Source organism: Dermacentor albipictus, chromosome 5 (assembly GCF_038994185.2).
Source record: "Dermacentor albipictus isolate Rhodes 1998 colony chromosome 5, USDA_Dalb.pri_finalv2, whole genome shotgun sequence".
NCBI classification, from domain to species: domain Eukaryota; kingdom Metazoa; phylum Arthropoda; class Arachnida; order Ixodida; family Ixodidae; genus Dermacentor; species Dermacentor albipictus.
Window position 1 is genome coordinate 1188644 of NC_091825.1, and position 17908 is coordinate 1206551.

Consider the following 17908-nt stretch of genomic DNA (forward strand, 5'->3'; position numbering starts at 1 on the left):
CATTACAACGAAGATCTTGAAAAGCACATCTACTTGCTTATCATTGATTCTTCGGGAAATCTTTGAACAGTCATTACAGAAATGTTCGATCCCTCCTGATTGGGAGGTGGAAAAGGTGGTTCCATTGCATAAATCAGGTTGTAACGATTCAATACTTAACTATCGGCCCGTTTCATTAACCAACGTTCCCTGTAAACTTCTTGAGTGCGTTATTTATTCTCATTTTATTAGCTTCCTTGAATCTGACAACTTTTTCAATTCATGTCAACATGGACTCAGAAAATATTTTTCGTGTGACACACGGCTTCTATCTTTCACTAATGATTTATTCCGAGTGATGGATGCTAACGTTATTGTCGATTGCATGTTTTTAGACTTTGACAAGGCGTTTGACGTTGTTTCTCATGATCTATTACTAATTGAACTCGGTTTTCTTAATATTAATGATCAGTTATTAGGCTGCATTAAATGTTTTATTTCCAACCATAGTCAATATGCCTCAGTTAATGATTATGACTCTCACCTCTTGTTTCCGTAACTTTTGCAATACTTCAAGGTTCTGTGCTAGGTCCTCTCCTGTTTTTAATGTACACTATTGATCTTCCTGATAGCGTTACCTCCCATATAAATCTTTTCGCAGATGACCGTGTGCTTTATCGTTAAATTACTAATACCTTTGATGAAGCGTGTTTGCAATCTGACTTGAACGCAATTTCTTCGTGCTGTAGCAAATGGCTCATGACACTTAACACCATTAAGTTCAGACACCTGCGCATTTCCAGCCGTCCTCCTAAATACACTCGTTGCTATCTTCTTAATAACGCGCCGTTGTCATCTGTATCATCGTACAACTATCAGGGTATTCGCTTAACACACAATGTGTCCTGAAAAATACACGTGAACTACATATATAGCCAGGCTAACCGCACGCTCGGATTCTTACGGTGCCATTTCATAGCTTCTAACAGCACCGTTAAGCTTCATCTGTATAGAGCGTTAATAAGACCTAAACTAGAATGTGCCTGTTCCATTTGGGATCCTAATCAGATAACTTTAATTACCACTTTAGAGTCTCTTCAAAACCACGCCGCCCGTTTTGTTGTTCAAATTATTCCCAAACAGCAAGCGTGTCTGCAATGAAATCTGCGCTTGGTCTTCGCATTCTTTTTCTGCGCCGTAAATATTTTCGCTTATGTCTTTTTCACAGAATTTAATATCCCAACCTTATTCCCAAAGGTATGTCACTCCTCTTTCCACCCTATATATCTGCACGCACCGACCACAACTTCAAGGTAGGAATACCGCAATTCCGAACTAGCCTTTGTATCAATTCATTTACTCCTCGAACTGGAAATGACTGGAGCCATCTCCCTGCCTTCATCGCTGCCCCATCACCGACGTCAACAAATTTCAGAAAACTGCCGCCGATTTTGTATGCCCCTCCTCTCTTTAATGCCTCTGGCCACGGGAGTACTGAAATAAATAAATAAATAAATAAATAAATAAATAAATAAATAAATCTAGCCCTTGGAGGTGCTGTTGCATTGCCCACTACTGCAGCAAATACTCTGTCTGTGCCCACAAAGAGAAGTGTAACTGACGTTAAAATAGACTACTTACTTGTCCAAGCACTCGTCAACACTGGAGCCTACGTGTCTGTGGTGAGTGCTAGCCTACGTAGACGTTTAATGAAGGCCTTCACCCCAGCAGCTGCCCGAGTGCTTCGTGTGGCCGACGGCGGTGTGCTGGTTGTACTTGGAATGTGTACTGCACGCATAAGTATAGCCGGCCGCCCTACTTCTGTTCTCTTTGCTGTGATCGACAACTGCCCTCACGACATTTTCCTTGAATTGGACTTTTTATCCCATCATTCCGCTCTCATCGACTGCGCAACCGGCGTTCTTGAGTTGGAACTGCCTCAAGCGTCGACGCTCCGAGCACCGCTCCACCGCATTTGTGTTCGCTTCAAGATGGGCGTCTGTCACCTGAGGTAGTCATTTACGTCACTTTGACGGCACAGCTACAGAATCCCGACGGTGAATATGTTCTTCGCCCTATCATCGACGTGCTTTTGAACCGGAACGTCGCTCTTCCGCATACGCCGCTGAAAAAAACTAATACCAATGTCGTTCTTCCGCTTATGAATTTCAGACTGTGCCCTCAAGTGCTCCCAGCCGGCATATTCTTGGTCAGCGTTTTTAATACTTCCGAATTTGACATTGAGAGCCTGAATGCCGAGAGCGGTTTCTTTGCACCAATTGCCGCTCACAGCTCTGGTTCGCTAGCGGATGGCTTGGCGAAGATGATTGCACCTGACTTCACCTCAGCACAGGCCATGGAAATAGGTCTCCTCCTCGAATCGTACCTTGACATCTTTGATTTCGGCGACGAGCCTTTAGGACAAACATCTGTTCTTCACCACCGTATCAACACTGGAGACACGAATCCTATTCGTCGGCGTCCCTATCGTGTATCGCATGCTGAACGTCGAGTCATCCAGCCAGAAGTGGACAAAATGCTCCGCAAAGGGGTCATCGAACCATCAGCCAGTCCTTGGGCTTCACCTGTCGTCCTTGTGAAAAAAAAAAGACGGTACCTGGCGTTCTTGCGTCGATTGTCGCCATTTAAACAAGATCACCCGAAATGACGTCTACGCACAACCTTCATCACGCCGGATGGCTTATACCAGTTCAAAGTCATGCCCTTTGGTCTGTGCAATGGTCCTGCGACATTTGAACGTATCATGGACTCTCTTCTGCGAGGCTACAAATGGACCACCTGTCTCTGTTACCTTGACGACATTATTGTTTTGCTCCCATGTTTGGCAGCCACATTACCCGACTTACCCGACTCGCTGCCATTCTTGCGGCTTTCCAAAAAGCTGGCGTCCAAATGAACTCCACGAAGTGTCCATGCGGGCGCCGTCAGATTATCGTGTTGGGACACCTCGTTGACGCATCCGGTGTCCAACCAGATCCGGCAATAGTTCATGCCGTACGTAGTTTCCCTGTGCCGCTCTGCTTCTGACGTGCGCTGCTTCGTTGGCCTGCGTCCTTACTTTCGCCGTTTTGTGACAAACCTCGCCGACATTGCTCGGCATTTGACAGATCTTCAATAACATGCCGTTCTCATGGGGTCTTGAGCAAGCTCACGCGTTCGCCGCTCTCATCGGGTTTCTGACCACCCCTCCCATATTTGCCCGCATTGATCAATTTACACCGACCGAAGCCCACACTGACGCAAGCGGCCACGGCATCGGCGCTGCTCTCATCCAACACGAGAATGGCACCGATTGCGTAATAGCTTATGCCAGTCGCCTGCTGTCACCTGCTGAGAGGAATTACTCCATCACCGAGCGGGAGTGCTTGGCTTTAGTTCGGGCTGTCGCCAAGTGCCAGCCATATTTATATGGCTGCACGTTTTCGGTCGTTAAAGACCACCCCGCCCTCTGCTGGCTGTCTTCCCTCGGGGACCCCACAGGACGGCTTGGTCGCTGGACGGCTTGGCTTGGCCACAGCTTGGCGAAAAGACGGCTTGGGCTTTGCGGCTCCGGGAATTTTCATTTGTTGTCAACTATAAGTCTGGACGCCCGCACAAAGACGCTGACTGCCTCGCGTCACCCTGTAAATCCTCCCGATACTGTTGCGCATGATCCGCCGACCTGCGTGATGGCTTTGACTGACATGACTGACATGCGCGCTGAACAACAACGCGACGCATCCTTACAGTCCATCATCGCAGGAGTGCAATCTGGCAGCATCGAGGGCACGTGCCGCATGTTCATGCTACATGACGGCATCCTCTGCCGCCGCAATATCAACCATGATGGCCCTGAGTTGCTCCATGTCCTTCCTCGTCGTCTGCGATCCGTCATTCTCGAACAACTTCACGATGCACCGACAGCGGGACACCTTGGAGTTTTGCGTACGTACGACCGCGTACGACGCCGGTTCTTCTGGCCGGGTCTCTACCGCTCTCTGCGTCGTTATGTCGCAGCTTGCGAATTGTGTCAGCACCATAAGAAACCTCCCCTGCCGCTTGTCGGCCGACCCCATCCAATTGAAGTTTCCTCTGAACCATTCTTTCGCGTAAGCCTTGACCTGCTTGTCCCTTTTCCGACGACGACTAGAAGGAACAAGTGGATCGCTGTCTCTACTGATTACGCGACACGCTACGCGATAAGAAAGGCGTTGCCGACTAGTTGCGCAACTGACGTCACCGATTTTCTCCTTCACGAATTCATTCTCCAGCACGGTGCACCTCGACAGTTACTTACAGACGACGGCCGCATGGAAAGAAATGGGGATAAAAGTTAATGGAGAATACCTTAGTAACTTGCGATTCGCTGATGATATTGCCTTGCTTAGTAACTCAGGGAACCAACTGCAATGCATGCTCACTCACCTGGAGAGGCAAAGCAGAAGAGTGGGTCTAAAAATTAATCTACAGAAAACTAAAGTAATGTTTAACATTCTCGGAAGAGAATGTTAAACATTACTTTAGGAATTTACAATAGGCAGCGAGGCACTGGAAGTCGTAAGGGAATACATCTACTTAGGGCAGGTAGTCACTGCGGATCCGGATCATGAGACGGAAATAATCAGAAGAATAAGAATGGGTTGGGGAGCATTTGGCAGGCATTCTCAGATCATGAACAGCAGGTTGCCATTATCCCTCAAGAGAAAAGTGTATAATAGCTGTGTCTTACCAGTACTCACCTACGGGGGAGAAACCTGGAGGCTTACGAAAGGGTTCTACTCAAATTGAGGACGACTCAATGAGCTATGGAAAGATGAATGATAGGTGTAACGTTAAGGGATAAGAAAAGAGCCGATTGGGTGAGGGAACAAACGCGAGTTACTGACATCTTAGTTCAAATCAAGAAAAAGAAATGGGCATGGGCAGGACATGTAATGAGGAGGGAAGATAACCGATGGTCATTAAGGGTTACGGACAGGATTCCAAGGGAAGGGAAGCGTAGCAGGGGGCGGCAGAAAGTTAGGTGGGCGGATGAGATTAAGAAGTTTGCAGGGACGGCATGGCCACAATTAGTACATGACCGGGGCTGTTGGAGAAATATGGGAGAGGCCTTTGCCCTGCAGTGGGCGTAACCAGGCTGATGATAATGATGATGATAATGATGATGATGACGGCCGCTCATTCTTGTCTCGAGTTGGGGACGACCTCCTCCGCTCTTGTATCACTGAGCACAAGCTGTCCACCGCCAACCACCCACAAACGAACGGTCTTACGGAACGTCTCAACGGAACACTCACAAAGATGCTGTCGATGTGCGTTTCCAACAATTACCGCGACTTGGACGCTACGCTGGCCTGTGTGACATTCGAGTATAACTCGCCCGACATGACACCGCAAGATATTTACCCTTTTATCTTTTGTATGGTCGCGACCCCACTTTGCCCTTTGACACCATCTTGCCTTCTGTGCCCCGCGTTGCCACTGAGTACGCTCGTGAAGTTATTGATTGCGCTCAGATGGCGCGTCTAGACACCCGATCTTGCTTATTAGCCTCGCAGCATCTGCGAAAAGAGCGTTACGACTGGTGCCATTGCGATATTCAGTTCGCCAAGGTACCTGGGTGCTGCTTTTGTCACCCTGTCGGGGGGTCCGCCTCTCCCTTCTCTCTCGCTACACAGTGCCTTATGATGTCGTGCGTCAAGATAACGACGTCAATTACGAGATCGCGCCGTTACAGTTTCATCCATTCTCAAGTCCGCCGCCTGTTGACGTCGTGCCCGTTTCGCGGCTGAAGCCATACTTCGCTCGCAGTTCTTCGCCTACTATGCGCCGAGACTGCGCTTCACCACTCGGCGGTCCTGTTAGCGTATTTTCATCCGCTAGCATATACAGTGGGGCGTGGCACTATAGGCCAAAGCAGGTCACGTGACTTCCGCTGCTTTAAAAAAAGTCAGCTAAAAGCTAAGTGTACTGTGGCGTATGTATTGTTAAACAAGATTTCGTAAATCACAAAAATACTGTACGCGCCCCCATTGCTGAAATTAACGCCCGTTGTCATGGCAATGGTGGAGACGCTGCGACCTTGCCGAGTGCAAATGGCGGCGCTCATGTGAACTGAACAGCCGCGCACGCCCTTTGGCCACATTACCGTGCGTCGGACTACACTGGACGAAATGTAAGTACAATTTTGCATTATACGTGTGCTATCTTAGCAAGCATGTTGGCAACGTGGGACTTATGCTTGGCTCTGCAACGGTACACTCAGCTCCTCCTGAGCGCGGGGCTCTTCGCACCACGAAATAACTACACGCTTCCCGCGAAGTTTAACACTTTGGGGTGCGCCTGACACTGCGCAGCAGCCCGCCTGGTGCAAGCTGGTGCAAAGGAGCGTGTGCAAAATAATTTTCGCTGGATACTTCTATGGCACAAAGGAGCACCAAAACAGGGCATCTTTACATTCGACCTGCCCCTGTACTAGCGCCAGGAATAATTGTCCTTTGCTCCATTCATGACCACGCGAGCTGCATTGCATCGCTGGACGAAGCATTATTGCGGTACATATTTTTTTTCTTTCAAAGCTGCCATTAGGCAAATTGTATATATATATGTATAAAATCTTCCTTACAGACATTTAGAGTAAAAATTCTGATATTTGGATTCGTGAGATGTTCAAACTTCGTTACGAGATTGACTGGGAAATGCAGTAAATACACACCAGCAGCAAGTATGTTTCAAACTTAAGTTGCCACATTATCGTTAGAAAGACCCCAACATTGTCTCAAATATTCACATTATTGTAACTGTTTGACAATATGCACCATTTGCAACTTCCAGCAATTTTGCAGAAACAAGTCTAGTTGCTATAGCAGTATTATGCAAAAGGTGTTGGTCAGTCCAGTATTAATGAACCAGCATAACTGACAATTTGTCTAATTTGTTCAAAACCACATGTGTAAAGAGAGTTGTGCCACAAAGGTGGCGACTTTCTGCTGCTTGATACTGAATTGGTGAACAACTTGAAAGCCAGGAAGACAGACCATGCCCGACTGCATTATTTAGTAGAGTAGAAGAAAACGCAATGCGCTATCTCCGCGGAGATTCATTCAGTGCGACTGAGTTCGTTATCTTAAGTCTCTAATAAAAAGCCCGATCAGCCAACTTTAGAATGTAAAACATACTACTACTACTACTGCTAAAGCCAAGAAACACTAATATTTTTCGAAAAATACTAGTTCTTTCATTAGTGATGACATACAGAAATTATTCTTAAAGAATTACCTGTAGGGACACTTTAGAAGAATGCACCAAAAATCAGCATCAGAAATTGGCATCAAAACATTATTTGCATCACTGAAAAACGGAAATGTTCATATTGCTTATTCATGGAATATTCATATAATGATAGCCAAAATTGCACCTGCCATTTTAGTGGTGGCGCTGCCGCTGGTAGGTCAGAATCAACGATACACGTTTTTCAACGATACAACTGATCAGGAGCTTACAAGGCCATGAAATACCCCCGAGTGGCCAAATAGAAATATCTCGGGGTATGGATAAACAAAGGACAGATGTACACGGAAAAGCACGATCAGTCTCTCCTAACAAGAGATGCCGGGATAATGAAACATAGAGCATTGTGGGGGTACAACAGGTATGAGGTACTGAGAAGTATTTGGAAGGGAGTAATGATGCCGGGGCTTACTTTTGGGAATGCGGTCCTGTGTTTAAGGGCAGAGGTTCAGTCAAGAAAAGAAGTAAATCTGAGAGCTGTGGGAAGATTAGCACTAGGTGCCCACGGGAAAACCACAAACGAAGCAGTACAGGGAGATATGGGCTGGGCATCGTTCGAAGCACGGGAAGCTCAGAGTAAAATCCTATACGAAAAACGTCTGAGGAAATTGGACGATAACAGGTGGGCAGCTAAGGTATTTAAATATCTATACAGAAAGAGCGTTGACTCGCAATGGCAGAAAAGAACTAGGAAGCTAACCAGTAAGTATGCCAGACACGAGGACGAAGAAAGACAGAGCATTAAACGACAGGCTAAAAACGCGGAGGGTAAAAATTGGATAAATTCAATGGAAACGAAGCATAGTGTGGAACTATATCGATACTGGAAACAGCAGATCAGGAAGGAAGCATTTTATGATAACTCAAGAGACAGTGCCCTACTCTTTGAAGCTAGGTCAGGATGTCTCAGAACGTGGAGCTATAAAAAGAAATTTAACGAAGAAGACACATGTACTGTGTGTGGTAAATATGTAGAAACAATGGAACAAACTCATACTAAAATGTGATGGTATCAAGCCCGATGTCGATGCGGCCACAGTCACGCTTCCTGAGGCCTAGGGTTCAGAGATAACGATAGTCATGTAAATAAATATGCGGGGGAAATTAGCAAAAGGCGATTGGAGGATTGGTGGCTCAAAAGCAGAGGTGACGTAAGGTTAAAAGGGTAGGAATATGTATTTAAGGAAAATCACGAATTTAATAAGGAAGACGTATTTAAAGAAAATCACGAATTTAATAACACAACACAGGTAAACAAAAATAGAAGGGAAAATAAAAGCCTGAGCATGGTGGCGACTGCCATCACCCCGTTTCAAAGGGGATGCCTCTACCTTCCATCCATCCAGAATAGTGTAGTGGGTGCAAATAGTAACTCTCCGAAAAAACATCTTGATGACTATATATTTGCATTCTGCGGAAATCAGTTCAGCCATAAATATGGAGCAAATGAAAAGTTGTTTATGATTGTCGTATGGACGGCAATAATTTTACATGGTCTATGATCGGACATCTTGCCATAAAATTGTAATAGTTGGCAGATACACAAAGCCTATCAGGCGGTAGTAGTAACAACCGGCTTAAAGGCTCTGTGCTGTCTTCAGTTCTCAAGAGAATATATGCTGTTTACATTCTATTTTGATTAGAATTGACTAATCACGGTGGTGAAAGTTATTTCCCTCCTCTCCATTTTGTGAAATGTGACAAATGTTCCATTACATGAGTGCCTTGTTCTCTCTGGTCTTAAGCTGGACTAATTCTGCACTCGTTACAGATGCTGCTCAAGAATCCACATTGACTTCGGAGGTCTTCTTCAGAATATTCGAGTAAAGCCAGCAATTTTAATGGAGTCAATCCGTCCATATGACCAATTGGTGCAAGCTTCATTTTTTTGTTACGCATTCACTCATTACAATAACTGTAATAAAAGATTTGGAAAATACATTTCTCAAGTCCTCTATTGCCCAAGAAAAGAAGCATGTGATTGCAGGGAATTCAGAAAATAAAGCCTATTTGCACCCTTCATAGCATGAAACACAGTTTGAAGCAGGTGTACGTAGCATCTGCAACATAAAAAAACGTGAAATGCGATTAAAGCTTGCCACATAATGGCAACTACAGAAATATAGAATGCCACAGGAATCTAAAGGAAATTTATTTCAGCATAAATATGAAGTTCAAAGGCAAAAAGTTTCCTTATTATATGCTGATGGAGTTCTCAAAATAATTTTTTTAGCGTGCTATATATCATCCTTGCCACAGGTAACATTTCAACGCTCAACTTTCACTTCAGAATTTGTTTTTATAGAGCTCGCCACTCTGGCATAAAAGTGACTCGTCAAGAAACCTTTGTACCGCAGGCAAATTCCTCACAAATTGGGTAAGATGAAGTGCCAGTGAAAAAAGGCCCTGAAAACAAAAAGGAATGGCAGACATTTTTTGTTACCACAGCAATCAGTCTTTGCTGCCGAGCTTAATTCTACCCTGAGATACACAAGAACCTCGCACAGTGCTGTGCTTAGTGATGATCTCAGCATACTGTTCAATATTGCATTGCTTTCTGTCTGGGCAGGAACTACACAGGAAATGTAGCGTTTTGAAATGCACTCACGTAAACACTGTCTTGCACATTAAAGTGAAATTCACAGGAAAATAGTATCAGCAGCCCCCATGACTTCCTGTCCTATGCTGGCACCAGGAGAAAGAGTGGACAGGGTACGGTTGGGACTTTTGAAGTCATCCTTTAAGGTTTGTGTGGCTCCTAAAGAAGTACGTTGAACTACCTAAAATATTCCACACATTTGAGGATTGGCCTACTGACCCAAGTCTAGTTACTATACAGGACTCTTAACAGGCTGAACGTCTCGGCTGTATAGATTTTTCTAAATAACAGTGCTAATTTTTGCTTCCGAGTGTGTTTCTTTTATGGCATCATTCTTTTTACTGTCACTTTACGAAGTGCGCCATTAACTTAAATGCTATGCAATCCTTTCCAAGAGCAGTCAAGAATTTTACATGGAAACACATACGGTGGAGAGAATACGGTTAATTTGCACCACTTGTATCAAAATTTTCATTCTGGCATTTTTTGTGCCAAAACCATGATTTTATTATGAGGCACATCATAGTGAGGGACTCCAGATTAATTTGGCACATCTAGGGTTCAATAATGTGCTCCCAATGCACGGTATATGGGCTTTGTTTAATTTCATCCTTATCGAAATGCAGCAAGCGCGGCCGGGATTTATTGAGATGCTGTTGCTGTGGTGGAACGTACAAGCCATGGCTGAATACTTAAGAGTGTTTGGAATATGTAGCAATACTAGAATTGATGACATCGCTAAAGGGCATCAAAGTATAGCGCTGTTTGAGGTTAGCGATCGCCTGCTCACTTATATGCTTGCATTTCTTCTTTATGAAGCAAGCATATAAGTGGGGTGCCAAAGTCTCGAGATACTTATAAGTTGCCACTTCAATTGTACCAGCAACTTTGGGTAACCATTTTAGAATGGATATCAGACATCAGTTAATCAAAACACTGCAGTGGCGCCTTTGCTAGCACGATAGTGGCGAGCACGCCAAAAAGCCATGTTCTTCGCAATGTCACTGAGCCCCCCTACGCCCTAAATATGACATGCACTGTAACTAAAGCAATGGCATGTCAGTAATCCATACTGAACTGATGTGGCAAACAGAGGATGAAGATGGACAAGGCTGATTTCCAAAAAAATTGAAACAAGGTGTGAATATATATACAAACCATTCCAGCTTGTGCATCTGTCCTGGTCAACCATCTCAGAACACATAGCAAATGAAAACATATTCACACCTTATTTCGATAAATTTTTTTTTTGAGATGGCACTTAATCTTTGTGTTGTTCCTTTAAAAAGAAGTCCCTGAATTATTTTACTCTAAGGATTGCTTCAATTGGGGGCATGGACGCACGACAGGAATGATGGCCTCACGCATCTTTTTGTTCATTCCAGTTATTCGGTGCCCTGGTCCTTGGCTGGGAATGTCATGCTGTCTCTCGTCACGGTGGAGCTCTCTACAACGGTTCGTTAACCACGGAAGCAAAGTTTCAAGACATCTGTGCCTCACCTACCTCATCTTATCCTGGCGACTGCTGCTTGCCACCAAATCAGATGCTCCCTGTCGACCAGCGCCTCACCAGCAACGGTACAGTTGGTGACCCTTACGACGAAGCTGCAATAGCGGGTGCATTCCCAGCTTCCATGTGTCCGTACGCTGCCGCCCTCCTCTGGCAGGGTGGTTACGTCACTGGTCATTTGTCACCTGATGTGCACTGCGCATCTTCAGCGTCTTCAGCTGCGCCGATAGCGAGTCAGCTTAAAGCCAGCGCTCCGAACGAAATCTTCAGTGGGCATGGACGCACGACAGGAATGATGGCCTCACGCATCTTTTTGTTCATTCCACAGGTCAGTTGCCTTTCCATATCAAGACTAAAATCCGACGATCCATTTATAATCGTGCTTCCATGCCCAGAAGCAGTGCTTGGTCCTTTTTGTTCTTTGTTATTGCTTTTGTGCGGTGACGTTGAGAGTAATCCTGGTCCTCCGAGAGAACAACCATCAGATACATTATCCGAAGTTCTGAAAACCTTACGCGATTTGAATCAAAGGTCTAAAAGAATGGAGGATAACCAAAAAGCAATGCTGGACACTATTACAGAGTTAAAAACGCATCAGGAAACGGTGGCGGAAGCGATATCAGAAATTAAAGAAAGACTTGCGACGGTAGAAAATCAGACCGGTAGATTTGAAAAATGGCAGCATGACCTCGGTGACGTGCGTGAAGCGGTTGGGAATATAGCAAAGGACGCTGCATTCCTACGCTCCCGACTGGATGATGCGGAAGACCGCTCTCGTAGAAATAATCTACTTTTTTATGGTTTAACGGACATTGCCACCGAATCCGCTGTTCAATCGGAGGAAAAGATACTGGACATTCTAACAAACACTCTAAGCCTCAGAATAACTAGTGACAGCATATCGCGTGCACATCGTATTGGTAGATTCAGTCCAGGGAAGTCTCGTCCGTTGATAGTAAATTTTGCTGCCTATAAAACGAAGGAAGAAATATTATCGAACCGCCCCATGCTAAAAGAAATGAGTATCTCTGTTAGTGAAGATTTCAGTCCCGCTACACGCTACGCCAGAAGAACTCTTATCGAATACGGAAAAAGTCAGAATGTACCATTTAAATTAAGATATAACAAGCTACTAATTGTTAAAAAATGCTATGTATACGACGCCACTGAGCAAAAGGTCTGTGAATTGAAGCCGTTAAGCAGTACCCCAGATGATGCCACGGCGTCTGTTCTATCCTTAAGATCAGGCCGCAATGTCCTAACAGTGCGCCCATAGGATAACGCGAGGGGTAGCGACCTCGATCCTATAATATCAAGACTACCGGTTCTTTTTACTAATATTCGTAGCTTCTTACCTAAAAAAGATGATCTCTGTAGCCTAATAAATGATTGTGATGCAGACATAATTGCAATAACCGAAACGTGGTTGACGAGTAAAGTAACAAACTCTGAGTTATTCTACTGCAATAAAAAGTATAATATTTACCGTACTGATCGCGCTAACACACTAGGCGGTGGTGTCTTAATTGCTGTTAATGAATGCTTTGACTGTTTCCCTGTATCCATATCATGTAACATTGAATGTGTATGGTGCTGCATTTCTGTAAATTTCAAAAAAGTTGTGATCGGTGTTTGTTACCGACCACCATCATCAGCCCCTACTTTTTGCGATAGCATGTATGACTGCTTGTGCCAGATAAGTGTTCGCTTCCCCGGAACGCCAATATTACTTATGGGCGATTTTAACTTTCCGAATATTTCCTGGTCAAGCACGTGTCCTTTACTAAATACAACTTCCGCAGAATCAAAGCATTTTGCAGAGGTATGTGCTGATTTCAACCTGATTCAGGTAGTTACTTCCCCTACACGTGTAACGAACACCACATCATCTCTTTTAGATCTTGTTTTAGCATCATCAACAGATATCATATCTAAGGTTACACACTCACCCGGCTTGAGTGATCATGACGTCTTGCATTTTTTCATTAGCTTGGCAATCCTACCGTCCCAAAACAGTATTAAAACCATTCGTGATTATAAAAACGGCAATTTCACCGCTATCAACAACGAACTTGCTCTATTCCTTGATAATTACCTGCCTAAAGTTGCTGAGTGCTCACTGGATACTAACTGGAATATATTCAAAGAAAAAATTCACGATCTTGTTAACAAGTTTATTCCGAAGAGGCGTGTATTTTCGAATAACAATGCTTCATGGTATACTAAATCTTTGAAACCCCTATCTAACAGAAAAAAACGTCTTTTTCGCACCGCTAAGCGGACGGAAAGCCAGGTTAAATGGTCGGCTTACAAAGAAGCTGCCTCGGCCTACTCATCTGCGATAAAGAAAACAAAATTTTTTTTTTCAATAATACCCTTCCGAACATGCTCATCAATAATCCAAGAAGCTTCTGGAATGTAGTAAGGCCTAGTGCGTCGAAAATCGTATCACTTAGCACGTCTTCCGGTGAGCCTATACCTCGGCAGCACTGCGCTACGATTTTAAATAATGTATTTATAAAGGCTTTCACTCCTTCAGCACATGATAACGACCTTCCTAGGCTACCATGCTGCAATTTTTTTCCTATGGATCCCGTAATTTTTAACTCTACTGGCATAAAAAAAATAATAGACACTCTTAAACTTACGTCTTCTTGTGGAATAGATGAAATCACGACGAAATTTCTAAAAAATACTAGTGAGTATTCCTCTATCATCTTAGAGAGCATTTTTTCACAATCGTACCTGTCCGCATCCTTGCCTCATGACTGGAAAACAGCAGATTATTCCTATCCACAAATCTGGCGAAACTCAAGATCCTTTTAACTACAGGCCCATATCGATTACCTCAGTACCATGCAAAATTATGGAGCATATCATATTTTCTAACCTCGTCAACTTTCTTGAAGAAAATAATTTTTTCCCTAACGTTCAACATGGCTTTCGCAAATTTTTTTCTTGTGAGACCCAGCTGGTAACTTTCACTAATGACTTAGATGTATATCTTGATAACGGTTTTTTGACTGATTGCATATTTTTGGATTTTTCTAAAGCTTTTGACAAAGTGAAACATGTACTGCTACTACACAAACTTAGCGCACTCAACATTGACCCTGGAGTACTCAGCTGGATCCAATCATTCCTTTCTTCTCGTTCCCAATTTGTTGTAACTAATGACTCCACATCTCACGCGGCTCCAGTTGAATCCGGTGTTCCACAAGGGTCTGTTCTTGATCCTCTTTTATTTTTAATATATATTAACGATTTACCTGATAACATTTCCTCACAAATTTGTTTATTTGCTGACGACTGCGTTATATATCGAAAAGTTACTAATGCATCTGATATAGCTACCCTTCAAACCGATTTAAATAACATATCTAACTGGTGCCTCACTTGGTGCATGGAACTCAACATTAATAAATGCAAATCTATGCGGGTTTCACGTTCTAACACAACTTGCCCTACCTACGCCCTTAATGACTGCCCCATTCAATCCGTTACATGCTACCGTTATCTTGGCATTCATATAACTAACGATCTTTCTTGGAAGCAGCATGTACAGTATGTAATATCTAAAGCTAACCGCTCCTTAGGATATTTGAAGAGAAATTTTTCGCTTGCGCCAGTTTCATTAAAACGGCTGTTGTACACGACATACGTCCGCCCCCAATTAGAATATGCCTCATCCGTTTGGGATCCTCATCAGATCACATTAATTAACGAAATTGAATCGGTGCAAAATCGCTCGGTTCGTTTCATCTTAGCTAACTACCATCGCACTGCTAGTGTTACATTAATGAAGAGAACCCTTCAAATTCCATTATTATCTCTTCGAAGAAAAGAATCACGCATTTTCCTTTTTCATAAAATCTACTACCACAACGCATCTCTTCGCCCTCTTTGGATCCAACCTGCACCTTATTATTCGGCTTGTCGTGACCACTTACATAAAGTTAACGTACCCCGTCATAACACCGTTGCGTGCTCACAATCATTCCTTCCTAGGGCTTCAGTCGACTGGAATAACCTACCAACATCATTAGTAAGCATCAGTGACCCCACTCGTTTTAAGAATGCACTAACCAACACAGAACAATGTATGGTAGCAAACGGCATGATTATGTACTTATGCGTCAACATTGTCTGCTTGTTAAAGTGTATTCTTTGTGTATTTTCATGTTATGTAAGCCTCTGAGATTTGTTATGAATGTGTTGCTACTTTTTTCATATTGCTTTTGTTCGTTGGAAATTACTTGAACTAATCCTGCATTTTTTACTCTTCGAATGTATTCGCGCCCCTCCCCTCTGCAATGTACAATTATGTACCTTGAGGGTATCACAAATAAATAAATAAATAAATAAATTAGTACAAATTTTTCTGTCAATCACGACAAAGGTTTGTAGAGGTAGACCACAATGCACACATCAGTGTTTTTGTAGTTCGTAGAGATTTCAAATTATTCCTTAGACATGAATCTCCTACTCAACCAATGCAGCTCAACACATGCCAAGTCATTTCAGCGTAGCAGAACATGGCATTGAACGTTTTCACTGCACAATAACTGTATCTGTCATGATTTTAATTCCATTGCAACAAAGCAGATGAAGTGTGTCCTTGAAGAAAAATAAATAGCACCATAAGCAAAATAAAGATCTTGCTCAAAAGCTATTTATTGCAATATAGCTGAAAAAACAGGAAGAACATTCTGTCAGCGACACTTGCAGAAGGTCATTTGCTGGCAAAACTTGACGCAGCAGCACCACCATGACATGCGCCTGCAAAAAAAAAAACCAATCCATATTCATCTGCATTGCTACCACACAAAGAAACCCACGGCTTTGCTATTGTGCCGACACATTCCACAACTCGGCCCATGCATGTTATGCATGACTGGTAAAAGAATAGGAATCCTAAGCATGCTAACAAAGTATCAGCAATGGTGCAGCGAGCTATTTCAAGAACATATTTAATGTTTGAGTTATAGAAATAAGTACACCTTTGCAAAATGTGCTCTTTCTGCAACATAATGTAGAAGAACTGCCTGCGACAGATTTGGAGCAGAAGCGAAACATCACACTGCATTGTGCAACCTCTGATGCCCTACCACTTATTTTTATGCTTTTTATGCACTTGCCACTAAATTGACACAAATGGCACATACGTTCACTATACTCCATTCCATACGTAGCAGTCAACACTGTGGAAGCTACGCAAGAAGTTCGGTCAAGAAAAGTTATCACTCCGTGTGTTCCATCTATCCTTCGCTCACATGAGCATGTACGCGAGGCTGCTCGACGGGTTGAAAAAAAATTCGATAACAAAAACAAAAAAAACGATCAAAAACAACGATTACCCACCGTATACCACAGTTTGTTTGTAAGGATTAAAATTTGCTTCATTCAATACTGAGCCTATATATAAAACAGTTGTGCACAATTGTGGTCAGAAAGCATCAAACTAGCTCGAAGTGCAAATGAAGCCGCTGCAAGAAGTCTCTTTAGCCTCCACAACGTTGACTGCTATGTATGGAATGGAGTATATGCAGTTACGAAAGGTAACATCATTTCAATGTTCTAAAAGTTGAAGATAAAACATTCACAGAGCTGAAAAGAAGAGAAGTGTGAGCATGTTCCTGCTCCACTAGGAAGCCAATCCTGGCTATGAAGGGTAGATACTTGGGCATGTTGGCAGTTCATGTTAAAAAAAAGAACTGCACGAGAGACAAGCACAAACAGGTTGGAAGTCAGCACTGAGTGTGTCCATGTTTCTCATGTTGTTCTTATTTCGAGCTAATCCACTGGCATTGGTGGCGGTGTAGGCCCACCGACACAACTGAAGTAGAAGTGTTCAAATCAAAATTTATTTGGTAAGAGTGGAGGAAACTGCTTTTAAAAATGAAAGGTTTCTACAGGAGCTACATTTCATTTTTGATTTTCTTCATCATTGGCTCAGCCACTGGCACACTACGCTGTTGATGTTATCAGCTGCCGAACACAATGAATGAGAAGAAAATTTAAACATTATACTACCAAGTCTAAATTGTCTGCTATTGCCCTGGCAGTCAAGAATGATAACCATGCACCAGGATAGCACTTCACTGCCAGCAAAATAATGATTTGTGACTGGCAGATAACTTCAGAAAGTACAAGCTCCACAAAGGGCAAAAAGGTCCTGAACAAGGGTAAAAAGGCAGAATGGCCGGAAATGGGGGTTCATCATTGATCATAGGTTGCAGTGCAATGGGCTGAAGGCATGGGAATCAACAGTGCAGTTGCGTCTGAACACAGGGAGAGAGAGAGAGAGAACAACTTTAGTGAAAATGCTTGCAGAGTCGGTTAGGCTCCCTCCACGCAGGGAGGACAAGCTTTTACCGCGACGCGGCCACTACGTCAGTCTCATGCATTGTGCTCCTCGAGGTCTTGGTTCTTCGCTACTTTCGCGGATCCGAGAAGGCCGCCGCTCCCTTCCTGGGGATGCTGCCCCCCTTCTCCTCGGTTTCGCGTGGTCGCTGCCTCTCTAGAGCTGC

The 17908-nt window shown here is 43.7% G+C and overlaps 1 protein-coding gene and 1 long non-coding RNA gene across 3 annotated transcripts in view; one reads left to right on the plus strand and one right to left on the minus strand.

The window, feature by feature from the left end:
• The window catches only part of Rab39 (RAS oncogene family member Rab39), a 169174-nt gene that overhangs the window by 114968 nt on the left and 36298 nt on the right, over positions 1–17908 (plus strand). For both annotated transcript variants that reach the window (XM_065444857.2, XM_070538190.1), the window contains one exon: positions 11254–11706. In XM_065444857.2, coding sequence (XP_065300929.1) covers positions 11254–11706 — 453 coding nt within the window. The remainder of the gene's footprint in view (positions 1–11253; positions 11707–17908) is intronic.
• The window catches only part of LOC135912405 (uncharacterized), a 38829-nt gene continuing 36949 nt past the window's right edge, over positions 16029–17908 (minus strand). Inside the window, exon 4 of the long non-coding RNA XR_010567656.1 lies at positions 16029–16157. This is a non-coding gene — a long non-coding RNA (uncharacterized lncRNA). The remainder of the gene's footprint in view (positions 16158–17908) is intronic.